Source organism: Montipora capricornis, chromosome 2, assembly GCF_036669925.1.
Source record: "Montipora capricornis isolate CH-2021 chromosome 2, ASM3666992v2, whole genome shotgun sequence".
Taxonomy (NCBI): domain Eukaryota; kingdom Metazoa; phylum Cnidaria; class Anthozoa; order Scleractinia; family Acroporidae; genus Montipora; species Montipora capricornis.
Genome location: NC_090884.1, coordinates 110,001 through 132,500, shown reverse-complemented (window position 1 = coordinate 132,500; position 22,500 = coordinate 110,001). Strand labels below are relative to the sequence as shown.

General features: G+C 35.3%; 1 protein-coding gene and 1 long non-coding RNA gene across 2 annotated transcripts in view; both read right to left on the bottom strand.

The window, feature by feature from the left end:
- The window catches only part of LOC138038284 (uncharacterized), a 111,720-nt gene that overhangs the window by 10,134 nt on the left and 79,086 nt on the right, over nt 1-22,500 (bottom strand). The window contains exon 3 of the mRNA XM_068884074.1: nt 56-109. Within this exon, the coding sequence (XP_068740175.1) occupies nt 56-77 (22 nt within the window). The 5' untranslated portion in view covers nt 78-109. The remainder of the gene's footprint in view (nt 1-55; nt 110-22,500) is intronic.
- On the bottom strand, nt 18,817-19,686 carry LOC138038286 (uncharacterized). Its single transcript, XR_011130216.1, has 2 exons — nt 19,196-19,686; nt 18,817-18,956 (listed from the first exon to the last, which is right to left on the bottom strand). It is a non-coding gene; the product is annotated as an uncharacterized lncRNA (long non-coding RNA).

Below are 22,500 nucleotides of genomic sequence, written 5' to 3'. Positions count from 1 at the left end.
TAATAAGTAGTCGCATCCAAACAGTCACTATGTACACAGTATAAAAACGTCATACCAGAGTTCCCCGTTCCTTCCATTATCTCAAAAGTAAACCAGGTGGAACTTTCAACTGTGGAATGTGAAAAAAATTACATACAATTAACTGAATATAAGCACTAATAAAGCAACTTGTATTAAATTTATATTTTTCCCGTTTTGACGAAGCTCTGTGCCAGAATTCATCACGACAACAAAAGCCCTTTTTCAAACAAAGATGCCAAGATTTGGGCTGGAAAGTCCACGACCGTGCACAATCTTTTGTTTTACTTACGCTCATATACCATGCATGAGTTACGTGATCAACACGTTTCTATTGGTTAGTTCGTCAGTACGGAGTAAACAACTATTGCTGTGTTTTGTGCACGGTCAAAGCCAAAGAAGAGAACAAGAACCTACAATAAAGGAACTTGTCGGGTTTCATAGCCATTCCCCTCTATCGACTATGGGCGCATGAAACATCTCCATATCGCAAAAATGCACCTGGTAAGTCAAGTTTCAATTGTCCTTTTCACCAATTTCCTGTTCGCACAAAAATTCCTGAATGTTTCCGGGAAAACTATGTGACCAAAATTTCCAGATTCCTGGAAAAATTTTGTTTTTCTTCTGAAATATGCAATTTTAGTGCGGTATGATGTTATCCCGTTTTACCAATTGATTGTTACAAGTCAGTAACTAAAAGAAACGGAGGGCTCTGGGGACGAGAATGGATAGAGTTTCATAAAAATAGATGCCCGAGTCGGGATGAAGACAAATTCAAAAGATTCTCACCAGTGTCAATTTGCGCAACTTCTTTTTTTTCAAAATGATCTTGCTCCTTATCAAGCTTTGAAATTTTCAGGGGTGATAGTTTTTCCCTTTTTTTTAAATATGCAAGAATTCTGTGACAGAATAATACCTGGAAAAATTCAATTTTCCAGCGTTCCATTCTATTAACCACTAAGCCTTGAAATGATTGTCGCAGTTATGAGCGCCATGTTTGCGGCAGCAAAATGAAATATTGGAAAATTCAGGCTTGAATAGGAAAATTGAACCCATGAGCTCTGCTTTACCGTTGCATCGAGTTATCAAGATCTATCAAGCCAGCCTTCTGAGTTAATGATAATCCCGTAGAGAATACAGTCGGAATATATGAAAGTCATAAATTGATTTTATATTTTCCTGTCGCAGTTCAAATATAGAGCGGTTTTCAATTGAGTGTCGAAAGTAATTAGCCAATTACTTTGGTTTTGCATTACTTCACTCAGTGATTGGTTCAAAGTTCTCGCGCCACTTTTTCAAGCCAATCGTGGCTTGCTCGTGCACATTTTCCCGCGCTTTGTACCGGCTCCGTGTAATTACAGTCGACTCTCTCTTAACGGACACCTCTATAAGTCAGACACCTGGTGCTGATCCCGGCCGTTTCTTAGTCATTTTACTATAGCCAAACTCTCTATAAGACGGACACCTCCATAACGGACGGACAACGGACACTTATGAGGTGCTGAATGTGACCGCAAATTACGATTTGGGAAGAAAAATTCTTGTACGTGACTCTTTTTAACACCAGACATTTAATTGACAGCTCTTGAGTTGTCGCCAGAATACATACAGTACAAGTTAAAATTAAATCAGTCATTGTCCCATTCGAAAAATAACTTGGAGTTGACAACCGAATTGTATTGTAATCTTAAACAGGTAGGTTTCGTTCACTTAAAACAAACTTTAAACAGACGCGTATTCACTGTGCACAGGTTGAGCATTATTATCTTAAAATTCCTGGAGTCATCTTACGTCGACTCTCTATAAGCCGGACACCTCTCTAAGACGGACAGCTGAGGCCGGTCCCGATGGTGTCCGTCTTAGAGAGAGTTGACTGCACTTCGAGTTTTCATTGGTTTACTGGATTGTCTCCGCCCTGTTTGGTTGGCTAAAGTAATTACTTTGGTTTTGGTTTTACGACACTCATTTGAAAACCGCTCTATGTCTTTCGTTCATACGTCTTTCATTCATTCAGAGAATATTTTTAATAAACCTGATCCCGTATTGTTCGGCCACAAAGTAAGTCTTTGCGGGTAAGCCGAGCGCTTTTCGATTCTAATTCAAATTGCTTACATTCCGTTCTTGTTCCTCTCAGCCAGAAAAAAATTTCTCCTAATCAATCAACTAGAAAAAAAATTAAAATGTATTGACAACAGAAAATTGTGACTGTTCAAAGCGAAGAGGCAACGATTCCAGAAGGATGGACAAGTTTTATGCTTTGTAATTGGTCATAGATTAAAGAATGTCCTTTTTACTCGTGGATATTATCCACGAGTTTTGTGGTGAATCTGTATGCAAATTTGTCACTCCTGCGTAACCGAAAGTTTGACCTAATTAGCCTATCATGATGAATAGTAAGCGAATCACAACACAGCTGGGAGAGTGTGACTTCCTGTTTGCCAGGTTGTGTGCCGCCATTGTTGTTTGTGGCTTTTGCACCAAGTGTTTGAGCACTTTCCGCTGCATTTTAATAGAAGTAAGAGACTGAAGAAGTGAGGAAACGGCGTTCTTCGAAAGTGAAGCAAAAGATTCTGAACAAGTACACATTGGTGCAGTTAATTGTGCAGCGCCTTTCACTCACCAACGCGCTGACTTAAATGTCGAAATCGAATCGACCGACACATGGTGAGGAGACAGTCTCTGTCGATCCCCTAAGCTCACGGGGTATTAATAAATTCCATTCGGGAGAAGACTTCCATATGGAGAGTGACATCGAAGCTATCACGAAGTTTAGCAAGCCATGAGTCGTCAAAGCCATGTGAATCCAACTTGAACAAAATGACTGACATGTGAGACAACCAAGCAACCCATGCTTCCAGACGGTAGAATTTGTTTGGCGGACCAGAATGACGAACTGCTGAAAGACTCGGTCATCGATTATGTAAGGAAAACTGATCAGGAAATCCGTACCGATCTCCAGACAGATGCTCTGGCTCCATCTCTATCTCCGATAGAGCAAATATAAACATGCTCCCCGGAACAGGGAACCATCCAGAATTCCTCACAAGAAAACGTCGAGCTAGTTTCCTAAAAACAAGGTCACTAGGAAGTGTATAGTGCTCGTCTGAGTTGAGAAAGTATTTATCTCTCGCTTTTCGAAAATATATTGCAGTAAGAATGTCTACTAGACCACAACTCAGACGTAACAAATCTTCAAAAGTAGGAGATTCTAATTGTCTTTTTTATCTTATTACCCGTAGGACCGCTAAACACAAAATAGACTTGTCAGTACTATTGTGTACTTAAGATCAATCTGTTACTAAGCGTTCAACAAAATTAAACCAACAAAAGAGTTATGTGTATCAAGATAAATGTTATTTATATCTTGAGACATTAAATATACATACACGTGCTGTTATCAGTTATTTTTAAAATCATCTGTCTCTTAAGTGTAACAGTAGCCAATATAGTGGTAAATGTTCAAAAAGTTGCTACCTCAGTACAAGTAGCAGTGTTCCTGATTTACATTCAAACTTTTGCTGAGAACATTCAAAATGCACAAGTATCTGCCGATAGACGTATTAGTAGTATAGGAGTTGGGGGTATGAGATCATTTTGTAAAAATGCTCTCATCCCAACCCAACTCCATACTACTTTACATTTGACGGTTACATATTTTTGATCTCGTATTTTCGGTCTCATATTCTTGGAAATCTATATGTTTTATATTTCTGCGAATATATGCCGTGGCGTGGCAGAATGGTTTTAAAATAATATCTCATATAATAGTATAATGAGTTGCCAAGAACTGCATAAAGAACTTGTCAATATGGAAGAAGTGGTCTGTCCATTTTGTAATAAGCAAATCTCGAAACATACGAAAGAAATTGAGCAATGCTGCAGTCAACCTGATATAGTGAATGATAACAATATGCTAGTTTGTAAAAAATGTGGGTCAGTTAATGGATATAAACCGCTTATAGAATTTGTTGATTTTCACTCAAATAAGCATAGATTCCATCGTAAAAGTGTTTACCAAAGAAAATATCATATAGAAAACATAATGAATAATATAGCTGTAAAAAATGGTTTCCAGATTTCTGTAAAAAATATGGATAAAATAATTCGAATTTTTGCGGCTATCGGGGAAGTTGTGAAAGATGTTAACATTGATAGAAAGCGTATGATTAACATAAATTTCATTTTAAAACAAATATTTAAAATGGTTGATCTTCCTTATGAAAAGGTCAAGACATCAAAGTCTAAAAAGACACTTGAAAGTTATAAACGATATTGGCAAGACATCCTAGCATTATCATTCGATAAAATAAATGTGATAGTTAAGGAATGAATTTGTCATTGTATTTTGCGTAGAATTTATCAACACTAGGACAAACATCAGTTACAAAATCATCTACATTTTTTAATTCTGTGTGAAACGATGGTTGAAAATCACCGCTTCTCAACATGTCTTTTATTGAATTCAATAGATGTTGATAACTTTGGTATGCATATGTGCAATTTTGTATTTTGAGATCCAATGATTGGAAATCCATGTAAGACTTGATTAACAAAGCACTTGTGCTTATAGCTACTAGGGCTATACCGCCAGTTACAACAGCACTAATAATGCCACCAGTACCAGTTATGATAGAAATAGTATTACCAATAAGTTTGAATTTTTTGAAGCGTTTGACAGCCTTTTTGTAAGCCCAACACTTTCTATGGTATGCCTTATAATAGCTCTTTAGTTCGTCGACCTGATCTTCTGAGAGTTTGTCTGAAATATGGTTCCAGCTAAATATTCTCTTTTTTCGATCTGCCATATATATGGTCTAGATTGTTAATCGTCGGCATAGACAATATAGTATACCACTGACTTGACCACAAAAAGGTGATCTTTTAATCAGTTTAGTTGTGTATTTTTCTGAAACAGCATAAGTGTAACCTCTACCTAGTGCATAATGATCATAAAACCGTCCAAAAGCGTCATGTAGAATGCCATGTGAATTCAAAATATGATTCCATCCAAACATCTTTTCAAATAACCATGTAAGACAGCTATTGCCCGGTCCAAGAAGACCAATTTCACCATCATTGAGTTCAAGAATCTCATTCATAGACATGTCTCTTTTAAAATAGAAACAGTGCAGGTATTGATAAACAAGTGCTGATTTTAATATTTTGTCATTAATGCATGGATGTTTTTCTTTTGCTTCTTGAAAACTATATTCCACAAATCGTAATAAATTGTCGATATACATATATATTGAGTTATATATTTTGAAAATCCACATCACAAATCGAAATGATTTTGAATGAACCTGAACATATTTTTCAATTCATCATCAGACAGAGATTTAGCCCAAACGGCAAAAGCATATAAATCCATTTCACAGAAATTTATAGCAGTGCCATCAGTATGAACCTGACATCCAATAAACATTTCTTGAGCTGAACCTGTCAGAGTGGCAGAAATTGTTTCTGTTTTAATCGCACTGATTGATGTAACGCCTCTAAAGAGTTCTAGATTTGTCCCATTAATACGAATTGTCCAAACTTCGATATTACCAGAGAGATTCAGCAAAGAAGGAATGTTAAGTCTGCCATTTGACGAGGAACCAAAATCGACATAGACTGTACCATCTCCCCATGGTATATGCACACCGAATCTGACGGCTCCACGCCCCCATTGAAACTGTGATTGATTAGTTATCGCTTTTGTTTGGACAACCAGTATTACTGTACATTTGTTACCAGATTTACCTGCTATTTCAGAAACATCAAACGAATTTTTTGCCAAATAGTCATCACTACCATCAAAACGTACAAAAAACAGTTTTTTTGTTGAATCCCTTAGAAAAAGAGGCTTTTTTGAATTGGTTTGTTGTGAAAAATCGATATTATTCACAGGATCAATCCATGAACTGACTCTATCATTTGAATCGGCTGTGACTACTGATAAAGCTGGAATTAATGCAATGCTGATTTTGTCTAACACTGGTATACCAGGTAGACTGTTCGAAATAATAAAAGTCGATCTGTCTAACTTCAAATCGAGTTGTTTTTTTATGACAACATGGTTATCTTCCGTAGCAGCCTTAACGACGAAATTTCTGTCAGTTTCTATATGTCCATCATCATTTACTGAAAGTTGAGCTTGAGCTTGATAGGTAAAATCATCATCAGAGTGATAGTCAATGGTGTATTCAATTTTGTCACCATTGTCGTCAAGAAGATGTGTACCATCTAAATTTTTTACATACAATGTCATATACTGTTGCATTATATAATTCAATTAATCAGCAATGTTTTGTAATGTATAATGTAAACATAAGATCTTACGCCATCCCCATCGTCATCATCAAAATTTATTCGTATGTTTGTTATGTTTTCAAAATATCGATTGATATTGACAGTAAGTATTTTGCTTGTTGAAAAATCTATGTCATAAAATACACTAGCGTCTCCATAAAAAGTTATATCGTGATTCGACTCTGATGGATAATTTTTTTCAGCATGAATTTTTATTTTATCAATATAAATTTTAGTAAATGTTAGAGGTACTGTTCTAGAAATATTAAAATCACAACCCAGTGATGATTCTGAAGTGGTTCCATAGGCGTAAGACGGTAATATCTTATCAAATAACCCTAAAATTTTATTACCATTCATATTGATTGGAACATGCATTTGAAATTGATCATTTACAACTTCATAAGCCATTTCATAATCATAAATTGTAAAATCAAGGTTGTTTTTTGATTCACCTTTTATACCGTAAATCAGGACATACATTGGTAAAAGAGTTGGGCTTCTATTGTCATAAGTGGATTGAACAGTTACATATAACCGTCTTCCAATAGTTGGTGAAGAACCGTCTGGTGATAAGTTCATAATAAAGCGATAATATTTATACTCTGTGTTGGTTTTGACTGTTGTGGTTCTATCAGTGTTCATGTTCAATTTTTCAAAAGTAACCTGCAATGAATTAAACTCCACATCAAAACCGGTTTTTGGAAAATATATTTCTAAACACACAGTATATTTATCGCTATAATTATCACGTATCAGTTTGAATAGATTGAAATCGAATCGTCCTTTGAACAGACTGGAACCATCTGTTGCCTTTTGAACCTTGAATGAAAATGCTTTTTTGTTGTTTTTATGTGGTGAGTCATTATAGTCGATTAAATTGGCGTCCTGTATTCCGTAATCTTCTGTAAATTCCCCATCATCCATGGCATATTTGAGCACATTTTTTCTGTTTGTGTGAGTAGTTATGTGACTCTTCACTATTTCGTCGTCTACATATTTCTTATTTTTTTCTATTTGTTCGTCTGTGTATCTATTATTTGCAGTGCTTATAGTCGAAAAAGCGTCATTTACTTGCTTCAAAGTTATGGCATCTTGATTATGTGTGGCGTTTCCGAGATTTATTATTCGTTGATTGTTCATGTCTAGAACAGAAGTCATTACACCGCTTCCATCCAATTTCAATGTTTTTCCAACCTCGGAATCGACATAAGCTTTGTTAGTCACATCTCTAGCACCGGTTGGTTGTCCGCAATTTATTATTTTATTCAAAGACATATCCAAATTGCCTGTCATTTTAGCTGAACCGTCTAATCGAAGTGCATCCAAAAATAATCGATCAACGTAACCTTTTCCTGTGGCATCATTTACACCTGTCGGATCAGCAAGATTGATGATCTTGTTATTGTTTATATTCAAATTTCCAGTCATGTCCTGCGAACCATCACGGAGCACAACCTGATTTGTATTGGGTTTGGTTGATAAACCAGTTTGTAATTGGTGTTTTGTAACAGCGTCAGAATTGCCAGTGCCTTCAGCAAGATTGCTGATTTTATTATTTCCAAAGTCAAAATTGCCAGTTACGGAAATACTTCCATCTTTTTTCAAATAATTAGCCAGCTCCGTTTTGTCGGCTTTGAAATTCATAAAGTCGTCAACGTAAAATTTATTGGTAGCGTCTGAATGCAATATTGGATCTTGCACTCCTGAGATTCTTTTATTTTTCATGTCGATCGGATTTTGGGCTTCTATCTTTCCATCGTTTGTATTTAATTCAAAATAAAAGCTATGTAGATGCAAACTACTTACAGCATCACTGTGACCATGTCTAGCTGGAGCAATATTTTCGACACGCCGATTATCCATGTTAAGGGCTCCAGTCATTGGACTACTGCCGTCTAGTTTTAATGTCTTATTAACCTCAGAATCAACATAACTCTTTGTACTAGCGTCAGTGTTTGTTTGTGGTAAATCCACATTTCGCAGTTTTTTATTCTGTATATCATAATCACCGTCATCTGTTAGTTTAAAACCAACACCGGGCAATCCTTTTACTATTTCAACAACTTTTTCATGTGAAAATGTGTCTTCAGGTAATTTACCATTTGAGTAACTCATATATACAATTGGTTTATATTTTTTCATCAAAATTCTTCTTTACTCGTTTCTTAGGTTTGTCAATATATATAAAACTAAAAGGGTCTCTAGTTGCTTTCTCGTATAATTGTTGTGACACATTGTTTTCACGGCAAATTAGACTTTTCTCATTGTTACTCGGAAATTCATATATTGAGAAATGTGAGCAATTTAATCTAATATCTTTCGGTGTTTTGTAATAGCTCTGACTCAGATATATCACACTGCAGTTTTTATGTCTCCCCTGTATAAAATAGTCAACTAATGGTTTTTGGTTTTTATCACATACGAAATCGTCGAATATCACAATTTTTTGATTGTCACCATTGAGATTTTTTACAGGAATTATTTTATCATTGCTTGCTTCAATGATATCATAACCAACTTCTTCACTCCATGGTTCGAACTCTTTCAGGAGATTCCGATACTTTGACTGCTCTAAGTTTTTTGCATAAAGGTATATTTTATCAAAATACAACAGATTGTGAATCATATGCATCAGTGTGTTTGTTTTTCCCGAACCAGAAGGTCCACAAATGAGCATGCGGAAGCATCGATCAGGCATAAAATCATGTAGTTGTGTGAAGTTTGTGACAACATCGTCGCCAGTATCATAATTAGGTATCTTCATTTATATTAAATCGTTACATTGTTTCGATAAAATGATGTAGTTAAACATGGTGTTCAACATGGTGTTCAACACGGTGTAAAACGCTATTTTTTATATATGAATTTCCATTTTATGTAACGTAACAATATAACAATAAATGAGTTTACTTAAGTGGAAAGAACTCGCAAAGAGTAAATCTGAATTAGGGGACAAGATCAATTATGTCCATAATGCAATTACAAAACATGATATCGATCAGAAGACCAGTCAACAGGGATTTTCAAAAGTATTCCAACCAATTACAAGTAAATTGGATGATGTTATTGATAGTAATCAGGCTTTAAGGTTGCCAAGGAAAAAACGACCACTGAAGAAAGGAGAAGTTCCTGATTACGGCATTGATATAGAGGATGAAGTTCCAGACATGGGTTAGACCGATCTATTTGAACAACCTGTTTTGCCACAGCAAGAAAAACAACTGGTGCCAAAACCACCAACATATGAAGAATCTTTACAAGATCTTCTGGAAGGAAAAAAAGAGATGTATGTTGATCCTAAGTACTTTCCTGAAGAACCGGGATTGCCACCAGAATATGATGACGATGATGAGGTAGATTATGGATTAGATGATGAAGATATGGATGATGAGATATTAGGTGATCTTGGTATACCAAATTATGACTCTGTTGAAAAGGTAATAAATCAACAAGAAATGACTGAACGAAAAAACAAAAAATATCTCAATAAGATTGTCAATGCGGCTAAATTTAAAAGAAATCAATTGAAAGCCTACAAAGGAAACGTTACAAAGCAATACAAAAGTGGGAATATAACGGAAGCTGATAGGCAAGAGGAAAACAAAAGAGTGGATCGCGCTATGAAAACTCTGAATGAATACATAAAACATTATCAAAACAAAATGAAAACAATGGAAGGTTCTGGTAGGAAAAAACAAAAAGGTGGCAATGTGATATTTTTTAACAAACCGAAAGAACTCATAAAAAAATTGGATTTGATCATTGGTGAGATATTGGCTGGCAATACAAGCATTGACATGCGAAATATGGGTGTTTCTATATTGGACACATTATTGAAAATGACAACAATTAACAAATCACGATATGGTAAATTATACAAACAATTTTTTTCAAATTTAATGTAACTTCATTATATAATGGAACGAGAGATAGTTTTATCATCTTACAGTGTGAAAAATAAAGGGGATAATAAACCAGAAGATTTTACAACAAATTTCACCAGACCTGTAACTCTAGACAATAATAAGCAATACGTTATCGGTCTTAACAGAGTCATTAACATGTCATTCACTTGGTTCAATGTCAATGCTGGGTACAAAAATCAATTAATCAAATACAGCTCCGATAATGGTTCAACTTTTAAGGACATTACCTTTCCAGCTGGGGTATGGAATTATACGGACTTTGACAGACATATTAAAAATGTGACGAAAACTGGTGATACGTATCCGATGACTCTTGAATTCAACGAAACAACATTCAGAGTCACGGTTACATTAGCTGCAAATTACCAACTTGATTTAAGAGCAAGTAATTTTAATGAACTGATCGGTTTCGACAAAAAGATATTAGCAAGTGGAACGCATATTGGACCAAGAGTGCCAAATCTCAGTCAAGACACAGACGTACTCAATATTCATTGCGATTTGGTCAACGAAAGTTTAGTTGACGGTGAAGAAACAGACATTATTTATTCATTCTCAACCAGTGTACTAAAACCAAGTTACTCCTTCACCCTCGAACCACAAAGAGTTACATTTAATCCTGTGAACAAAACTACAATTTCATCAATCAGAATCATGATAACAGATGGAAAAAGAAGATTAGTGGATCTGAATGGAGCAGATACGTCTTTTTCGCTGATTTTAAAAAGTATCTAATGTAACAGTATAATGAAACCGTATGAATTTAAGAGGTTTTACCATCCAAAACTTGGTAAATTTGTATTTCAACACAAAGGGTCTGGGCTTATCTTAGACAACATTTTTAAACCATTGAAGAGTGTGGCATCGTCTGTTTTCAAGAAATTTGCTAAGCCAATGGCAAAGAAGGCATTGGAATCGGGGATATCTCATGCAGGTGATAAAATTGGTAAGACGGTGGCAGAAAAGTCAGGAGACCTAATAATGAAAAAATTGGCAAATTTGAGAAAAGGAGCTACGACACAAAGGGCAATAGCCCCATCCTCTCCCATTAAACAGCAAGAAGAAAGCGCTGACATGATACTAAATAGATTGATATCAGGATCTGGAAGAAGGCGTAGATTTTTCAAATAAATAACATGACAGCAAAATTATATAAGACAATAGTATAAATGGCTTTTAGAACAAGTGAATTATTGCAAAGAAATGAGTTAGTGCGATTTCAACTTGATGATGTAATCCGAGCCCCAGGTAACGGTCAACATCAAGAAAAGAACGGTTATAGATTCACCATCAACGACCGGAGTTCTTTCTATGATTGGTACAATGCTTATTTCGAGGTTCAATTCCAGTTACAAAAAACAGCAGATGGAGCTGGTTACGCAGCAGCCGATAGAATAACGGTGATAAACGGATCTCATTCATTTATTGCACATATGATGATTAAAAGTGCTGGGAAAATTGTTTATGACACTGACAATCTACATAAGGTCACTTTTGTGAAGAATCTGTTGGAATATTCTGATGATTACAGCAGATCAGTCGGTAAAAACAGTTTTTGGTATTTAGACACAGATGGTACGACAGCCAATACTAATTCAGGATATGAATCTAGAAGAGTGCTTACACAAGCTACCAATAATGATGGAACAGGAGGAGCAAAAGATGTGAATTTGATCATACCTCTCAATCGTTACAGTTTTTTTGAAGAGTTGCAGGATAAAATGTTGGTTCCTATGCAGTTGCAATTCAATTTGAATCTCCAGAACGACAATGAACTCATCAATATGGCAGCAGGAACAGATGCCGGCAGAGTAGTTTTGAACAGATTTCTACTATGGGTTCCAAAATTAACACCAAAAGACAGTATGTACGACAAATTTGTAAGCTCTTTCATGAAAGAACACAAATGGACATATCAGCGTGAACTATATGCAGTGTCAGCACCTGCTAGAGTCAGTGGTTTTTTTCAGATTTCTTCCAGTATTGACAATGTCAAAGCAATTTTTGTTTATCTACAACGGGCTAAAACCAGAGTTGCAACTCAAAATCCATATATACTTGATACCTTCAAACTGAATGAAGCAAACGCAAACAGTTATTTAACAACATGCAGACTCGAATATGGCAATGGTGTTTTCTACCCAGAAACAGAATATGACAGTGAAAGCAAAGTGAGAATATTCAATGATCTGATGTCTTATGCAATGCGAAAAAATGATTACAACACCGGAACCCAGTTGAATCTTGCTAATTATAACAGCCTGTATCCACTAATCTATTTCGATCTGTCATATCAGGCAGAGAAAGTAACAAGAGACCCTAAACAGTTGATTTTCAGGTATAAAATAAGTGCCAATAGTGCAGCAGATTTCAATGTCCATGCAGTTGTATTGTACGAAGAGTCGGTTGTTATTGACAAGGTGGGTAATGAATTGGTTATAGTTTAATCCCATGAATGACACATATTTATTTGTATATGTTTTGTGACTGGAATTATGTAACATATATTATATGACTGAACTTCATCAAATAAACGTAAGACTGTCAGATAATCAAAAAAAGAATCTGAGCAATGCTTTCCATAAAAGGGAAACGATAGTTCTGAGACTGGCAAATGATTCTCTTAATGGAAACGACACTCTTTATGTTCCAGCAATGGGGAAAAAAAGATTGCAAAAAAATCGACAATTGAACAAAGGAATGGACATCAAGCTTGCTAAGACCAATATCAGAAAACAAGTAGGCGGAAGTCTTTTGAGCACCGTATTGTCACTTGGTATGAGAGCTCTACCAGCAATTGGGAAAACCCTTGGGTTGAGTGCTCTTGGCGGTTTAGCAGAAGCCGGAGCTAAAAAATTGTTAGGATCTGGTCAAAAAGGTGGTGCTATGCCATTACCCATGATGATACCTTTTCAGGCGATCAACAAACTAATGCCATATCTGAACATGTTCACTACAAAACAGCAAAGAGACATCATCAATGCAGCTCAAACAGGTTCTGGTGTACATATACAACCAACCAAAACACAATCAGGTGGATTTTTAGGCACTCTGTTAGCCAGCATTGGAATTCCTTTGGCTTTGAATCTTGTCAAAAAGCTAACGGGAAGAGGAGCACCTAGGGTAGGTAGACCACCTTCGTCGAAAAAGGATGGTACAGGTGCACCTAGAATGGGAATGCCCCCTCCATTTTATAGTTATCCGCCATATGTGACTGGTAATGGTAGAAAAAAAAAAACATCCTCAACCAAAAAAGGAAAAGGGTTACTATTGGGAAAAAACAGTCCATTCAATGGCATACCCATTTTGGGGGCAATATTGTGAAACCAAAATTTCACAAAAACATACCTATGTCCAATCACGATCTGAAAAAATGGTGTAAATATTTGAACATACCAATCAATGATGTACTGTCAAGAGATGAAAAAGTTCCACATAACCATAAACAGGCGTTATTTATTTACAATCTTGAACCAGCTTATATGAGCGGAAGTCATTGGGTGGCCACTTATGTTAAGAATGATGCAATAAATTATTTTGATTCGTTTGGTATGCCTCCATTTCAAGAGATTGTGAATCATGCCAAAAAGAAAAATCTAACTTTGTTACATCAAAACAATCAGATACAAAACATACAAACAACAACTTGTGGGTATTTCTGTTTATACTTTCTAAATGAAATGAATAAGGGTAATTCGTATTATGATTTATTACAAGTGTTCGACATAAATGATACAATGAAAAATGAGAGATTTATCCAACATTATTTCAGAAATATCTAACTTATATATATTATGAAATCATATTGTGTAAAACAGAAAAAGGTAACCGAATGTGTTGAACCTTCAGGTTACAAAACAGCCAAAAATGGTAGACTAATGTTCTTTTGCACTTGTGCTGAATGTGGTATTACAAAGACCAAATTTGTCAAACAACAGGGAAACTAAACAGCCCGTTGGGAGCGGGCTTACTCAGTGATATTGCTAATACAGGAACAGAATTATTTTTAACTAAAGGAGTACCTTATCTTGGCAAAAAAGCCGTTGAAATGGGTAGATATTATGGTTCCGAATTAATGAGAGACCCAAAATTGCAGAAAAAAGCAATCGATTATGGTTTGAGAAAAATGAACCCTCTACTTCATAAAGTCGGTTCTGAAGCTCTCGATCAATTGTCAACAAAAATAAGACCCAAGAAAAAATACACAACAAACAGAAAAGATCTTGATGGTGGTGCTCTTGACATTCACAAAGCTATTGGTAAATTGCCGAAACCAAAAGGCGGATGGACATTACCTGGGCATCATTACACAGGACCTTATAATGATTTGGAAAATCAACTGAAGTATGACCCAAAAACTGGTCAAATATTAGAAATATATGATATGCCAACTGGAAGAACTGATGCAATAGCAATGCAGCACGACGTTGATTATTCAGTATGCAAGGATGACAGAAAATGTAAAAACAAAGCAGATAGAAAAATGGTTCAAGCTTTAGACAACGTACCGTATAATGAAAGACAATGGGGGCATTGGTTAGCGAGAAATGTCATCAATACAAAGCAGAAACTAGGTCTAGGAGTTTCAAAAAACGGAAAAAGCCGTCGGGTAACTGGCAAGAAAAATTAGCAGATGAATTACATGCATCCATAAGACGCAACTTTACTCGGCGGCGTGTAATCGTGAATCATATTGATGAAATATGGGCAAGTGATCTAGTTGAAATGCAACAGTTTAGCAAATGGAATAAAGGTTATCGGTATCTTCTTATGGTTATTGATGTTTTCAGCAAATACGGTTGGATTGTCCCATTGAAGGATAAGAAAGGTGAATCCGTTACTGAAGCATTTAAAACAATATTCAAGGAAGGCAGAAAACCACAATATTTATGGGTTGATAAGGGTAAAGAGTTTTATAACAAACACTTGAAAGACTTGTTGGATAAAAATGGGATACATATGTACTCCACTGAAAATGAGGAGAAATCCTCAGTGGTTGAAAGGTGGAATAGAACAATTAAATCCAAAATGTGGAAGCAGTTCACTGTTCAAGGTAATACAATGTATCTCGATATGCTACCCAAACTAGTGAAACAGTACAATAATACAAAACATTCAAGCATAAAGATGACACCCGTTGAAGCATCTAACAAGAGGAATGAAGGTATAGTTTACTTCAATCTATATGGTGATATGGATCCATTAAAACAGAAACCTAAATTCAAAACAGGTGACCAGGTTCGAATATCTAAGTATAAACGGAATGTGTTTGACAAGGGTTACACACCAAATTGGACAGAAGAAGTGTTCACAGTCGATACGATCCAATACACTAATCCAATAACATACAAACTAAAAGATCTCAGAGGTGAAGTTATTCAAGGGAGTTTTTATGAACCTGAATTATCAAAAGCAAAGCAGGATATTTTCCGTATTGACAAAGTGATCAGAAGAGACTATAAAAAGAAACAAGCTTTGGTAAAATGGAAGGGATACAGTGATGAATTCAACAGTTGGATACCATTGAAAGACATTGAAAACATATGAATCGTGGTGAAAACGCGCATAAATACTTATAAAAAAATAAAAATATATACTTATATTATATGGACAAGTTTGAAAATGAAGAAAAAGTTGGTTTCTATTATGAGAGCGATCAGGATTCCCATCTGTCGGATTCTGACTGGGTACCATCCTCACCGGAAAGTTTTTCATCACAAGAAAGCGAATCGGATTTTAGTTGCCCGAGTTCGCCAGAATCTTTTGCGTCACAAGACAGTAATGAATCTGTATAAAAGATAATCGAAACATATATTATATGTTCATATGAATCAAAATAATTGAAAACATTGATGTAAGAAATGTTATCACAGAAATGATTTGTGAAATAGTGGTCAGGAACGCAGGTTATATGCATTATGTTCATTCAGAAGCAGTACCATTGTTGATCAAAGCATTGAAAACAGGAGGACCAAAGAAAGAAATCGGGAAAATGTTTCACATCATAGATGTCAAAATGGATTTTTTGTTCAGAGAGTTTCAAAGATACAACAATTTCTTGAAACCATTGAAATTGTTGCAAGGATGAAGTGAAAAACTAATATAATCCTATTGTATATGAACCCAAAATCATTATTCAATGCTTTAATGTCCCATGTAATTCGTGATCCTTCGTTGAAAGTCTTTTTGGAAGATTTGATTTATTCCGATGTGTTGTCTGTCATTCATCCACCCGTTAAAGTGAAATTGGTGCATTTCAATAAAAAATTAATGGTCATGGTAACAGATGGAAAAAAAATCTTTGTAATGGATCCCGATGACATAAACGACGACATGTTGCAACAGATAAAACAAGCTTTCAGCAAATACAAACCAAATGAATCTGAAGATGATTCTGAAGATGATTCTGATTAAAACCATATAAAAGAATAATGTCTCTGTATATAATATGGAAACTTCAAAACGAGGTCCAAAGAAACAATTCACTGACAAAGAGATTCAAGAGAAAAAAAACAAATATGGTCGTGAGACAGAATGGTATTGTGTGATATGCAACAATGGAAAGAATTATGCCATGAGAGGAAAACATCAGCATCTCAAAAGTGAGAAACACAAACTGCATATGAAAATTCATGAATTGGAAAATATATAGTTTGTCAAATTTTTACAGTTAAAATCAATCGTACCAGATTGGTTTCAACTAAAAATCCATAAAGTATTTAAAAGAATGTCGATTGTTATATAAGATAGAGAATGAAAAATAATATCTCAAGTAATATTATGAATCATACCAGTTTAGAAAATCTAAGCAAAAAAGACCTGATAAATCTTATCAAAAAATTAATCACCAAAGACGATACAAAAGTTGGTCCCCGACGGCCAATACCGACACCTCGTAAGAGTGTGCGGCAAATGGTGCGAAATTATGAAGAAAACATAATTCTTCCACCACCAGAGTTCCGAGATGGATATAGACCGGTGCCTGCTCCAAGGACGAAGCGTTTTGCTCCAGTGGCAGCTCCAAGAACCAAAAAACAACCCGTTCCATCACCAAGGACCATAATACAAGAAACGAACAAAGCTTTAAAAGGGTTCACCAAGTCTTATGAAATCAACATAAAAAACAGCAAAGACCCACTTATGCAACTGCAAAATACAAGAAAGGCTGTTGCCATCCATATCGAAAAAATATTAAAATCAATGAAAGGTCTAAAGTTTGTTGAAACACTTAGAGTAACATTTGAAAAGCAAACAGGGCGAGAAGAAAAAATCATCAAAACGGCTTATTTCAACAGTCAACCACAAACAATAACAAATGACCCACAAATTGAACTAGCTTTATCTTTGTCAAAACAAGTCATACTAAACAAGATTGCAGTTTGGATTTCAGAGGGATCTGGTTGGACTATTCAATCTGTTGAAAATCATTATATCAATGTGGTAAAATACGAGCCAATGAAAGGATCTTCTTACATCAAATTACCAAATGAACTCAAACACAGTGCAAAAGGATTGATCAACATGAAAAATGAGGATAATGAATGCTTCAGGTGGTGCCACATAAGACATCTTAATCCTCAAGACAAATACCCACAGAGAATCAAAAAATCAGACAAAGCATTCATTGAAAATTTGAATTATTCAGGAATTGAATTTCCAGTGACTACCAAACAGTACAACAAAATAGAAAAGCAAAATGAAATTAACATCAATGTATTTGGTTATGAAAACAAACAAAAATATCCCATTTATGTGTCAAAAGAAAAGTATGAAGATTGTATGAATCTGCTTCTTATAACAGAAAATGAAAACAAGCATTATGTGTTGATCAAAGATTTCAACAAATTCATGTACAATCAAACAAAACACAACCAAAGGAAGCACTTCTGTATGCATTGCTTACAATGTTTCAGTTCTGAAAGAGTATTAACTGATCATAAAGAAAACTGCATACAAGTAAATGGCACACAAGCTATCAAAATGCCAACAAAAGATGATAACATACTAAAATTCAATAATTTCCATAAACAACTACCAGTACCATTCGTCATTTATGCAGATTTTGAAGCTATAACAGAAAAGATATCCGGTTGCCAACCTAATGATGATAAATCGTACACAAAGGCTTATCAGAGACACACAGACTGTGGTTATGGATATAAGGTTGTGTGTTGTTATGATGATAAATACACAAAACCAGTACAAATTTATAGAGGTGAAAAAGCTGTTTACAAATTTATGGAAGCTATGCTAGAGGAAGTTAAATATTGCAAGAAGATCATGAAAAAATATTTCAATAAACCATTGAGAATGACTGAAGATGATGAAAAAGAATTTCAAAAAGCTAATGAATGTCATATCTGCAATAAAAAATACAATGAAAATGATGTGAGAGTTAGAGACCATTGCCATATCACAGGTAAATACAGAGGATCAGCTCACCAAGATTGTAACCTAAATTTCAGATTGACTGAGAAAATACCAGTTATGTTTCACAATCTCCGTGGGTATGACAGTCATTTTATAATGCAAGAAATTGGTGAGATAGTTAAAAAGCATACATACACAAACAAGAAAGGTGAAACATGCCAAATGAATATCAATGCCATACCAAACAACATGGAAAAGTATATGGCTTTCATGCTTGGTAATCATCTGACCTTTATTGATAGTTTTCAATTCATGAGCTCAAGTCTTGATAAACTGGTGAGCAACCTACCAAAAGAAGCATTAATATATACTTCTCAAAAATTCAAAGGTAAAGAGCTTGATTTGATGAGTAAGAAGGGAGTATACCCATATGACTTTATGGACAGTTTTGAAAAATTCAATGAAAAGCTGCCACCAAAGAAGAATTTTACAGTATATTAAATGATGAGCATATCTCAGGTGATCAACACAAACATGCTCAAAATGTATGGAACACTTTTGATCTAAAAAATATGGGTGAGTACCATGACTTATATCTTAAATCTGACATCCTTCTGTTAGCTGATGTGTTTGAAAACTTTCGAAAGACCTGTCTGCAATACTACAAACTAGACCCCTGTCATTATTTTACCAGTCCTGGGCTTTCTTGGGATGCTATGTTAAAGATGACTGACATTAAATTGGAGCTTATGACTGATATTGATATGTTTCAATTCATCGAAAAGGGCATGCGTGGTGGTACATCATACATAGCAAATCGATACGGCAAAGCTAATAATAGATACATGAAAACGTATGATGAGAAGGCGCCCTCAAAGTATATAATGTATCTAGATGCTAACAATCTGTATGGTTGGGCAATGAGCCAATACCTTCCAACTGGTGGTTTTAAATGGTTGGCTAAAAACCAGATTGATAAGATAGACCTAGCCAAGTATAAAGAAGATAGCAATAAAGGTTTGATATTAGAAGTTGATTTGGAATATCCCAAAGAATTACACGATCTGCATAATGATTATCCGCTAGCAGCCGAAAAGGTCAAAGTCAACAAAGATATGCTTTCTAATTATTGCCAAGAAAACTGGCTTAGTTCATAAACTGATACCTACATTAAGCAACAAAGAAAAGTATGTTCTTCATTATAGGAACCTACAATTGTACACCGATCTTGGTTTGAAAATAACCAAAATCCATCGAGTTCTAAAGTTCAATCAGTCACCATGGTTGAAAGAATACATTGATTTCAACACACAGAAGAGAACCAATGCTAAAAATGCTTTTGAAAAAGACTTCTTCAAGCTTATGAATAACAGTGTATTTGGGAAAACAATGGAAAATATCAGAAAGCGAGTAGATGTCAGATTAGTAACTGATAAAAACAAACTGTCAAAAATGGCTGCCAAACCAACATATGTTAGTAGTAAGATCTTCAATAAAAATCTAGTGGCAGTGCATAAAATCAAAGAAACACTAACCCTAAACAGGCCGGCATATGTGGGTATGTGTATCCTAGATCTTAGCAAGACACTAATGTATGATTTTCATTATAACTACATCAAACAAAAATACGGTAGCAAAGCGAAATTATTATTCACAGACACAGACAGCTTGACCTATGAAATTGAAACCAGTGATGCGTACCAAGACTTTTGGAATGATAAAGACAAATTCGATAACAGTGATTATCCCGAAGATTCACAATATTTCGACAAGACAAACAAAAAAGTAATCGGTAAATTCAAAGACGAGGCAGCAGGTATACCAATAACCGAATTCGTCGGATTGCGATCGAAAATGTATTCATATATGAAAGACAATGACAAAGGCGGAAAGACCGCTAAGGGTATTAAAAAGAATATCATCAAAAAGAACATAACTCATGAAAATTATAAAAACGTACTGTTTAATAACAAGCAACTGCATCACACCATGAAAACGATTAGAAGCAACTTACATCAACTTGGAAGCTATGAGCTTAATAAAGTATCATTATCTTGCTTCGATGACAAGCGGTACATTCACAATAATGGTGTGACAAGTCATGCATACGGTCATTACAACATTAACACACTAAAATAACATTTCTTTTAAAGGATTGAACACAAAATGTCCAACCAGAAAAAAACCAAAATTTGAACCATTTGGTTGTATTTTCGGTTTTGGTTAATTTATGGGTTAACTTTTCATTGGTTGAAAATCACGGGGAAACCCCCTTTATTTATTTCCGAGAATGCCATGCTTTGTGATTTTTCTAAGAAAGTCACGCATTTTAAATAACATATAGTTCCAAAATAAATTTTGCGTTGGATCCATTCTGCCTCGCCACGGCATAGATTCGCAGAAATATAAACCATATAGATTTCCAAGAATATGAGACCGAAAATACGAGATCAAAAATATGTAACCGTCAAATGTAAAGTAGTATGGAGTTGGGTTGGGATGAGAGCATTTTTACAAAATGATCTCATACCCCCAACTCCTATACTACTCGTATTGATGAGATTGCAACAAACTCTAATGACAATAATAACACAGACAACAGTGATGAAGAAAGACCGTCTGGCGTCACAGACACTTTACTGCAACAACCAGATATCACTGGAATTTAGAGAAGGTATCTACAATAGCTTCGCACCAGGAGAGGGTAATAGACTATTAGGTATATTTCTGGACAAAGACTGAATTGTTGGCATTCCCAACAATTTTCTGTGGTAAAATCATACCTAATAACAATGATAGAAAAATACCATTTTGTTTCAGCAGTGTGGTATTAGGAATTAAGAAGTCAAGATAGGAGAATTGCACAATCAGTACCGAAGATCTTTTATAAGTTGAAAATCAAATCAAACAAATCCAAAATAGCGGCGTCTTTGTCTCTTCGAAAATGTAAATCCAAAGGGAAGAAATACGCAGGTGACCTAAAATCTGATGATTGTGTAAATAAATTAATACATCTTGATGAATGGTTTAGAGTATTGAGAAATTTGAGAGGTTCACCACTATATTTTGAAAAATGCAAAAAGGTAATCCCACATGGTTCTGCTCATTTTCTGCGGCAGAAACGAGGTGGTCACATCTTTTGAAAATCTTTAGTAGACTTGTAGAGAAAAAAAGATCTAACTGATAATGAGATTAACAATATGACCTTGCAACAAAAATCAGACCTTATTCAAAAAGACCCTGTCACCTGTGCTAGGAACTTTGAACACATGGCACAGCTCCTTAAAAAGGATTTGTTAAAGAGTAAACTTATGCCTGTTGGAGAAATAGTAGACTTCCTTTACAGGTCTTTTTTAAAATTTTTTGATTGTTAATTTTTTTATTAATTTGCCGTATTATTTACAGTACACACTACTTACAATATTAAAACTGACGACGCCACTGATAATGTTTTCAGAAATAAGAGTATCAACAACACGCTTCACAGTCACAGTACTTTCAAAACTAAGACTGAGTACTATCCCCAGGGTTATATTTCAGCAAAGGGGATCACCTCACATAAATGCATTATTTTGGGTATCTTGTCGCATATGAGAGCTCCCTATGCTTTTACACCATTATCTGGCCTGCGAACAGGGTCTTTTGTAGCCCCAAGTGGATTGGGACGGGCCCCAATCCTCTCGCGGCTACAAAAGCGCCTGCTTGCAGGCTAACCATTATCCAGCCGTTATATCACAATAACTAGTGGATATATAAAGGAAACTTCAGCCTGCCAATTTCAAACAATCGCGGTAACTTTCATATCCACGAGTAACGACAGTGACACTTTCATTTCATTTTCCGGCCACGTTGGGTTTGTGGGTGGGAGTGAATTTTACACGATCAAGAG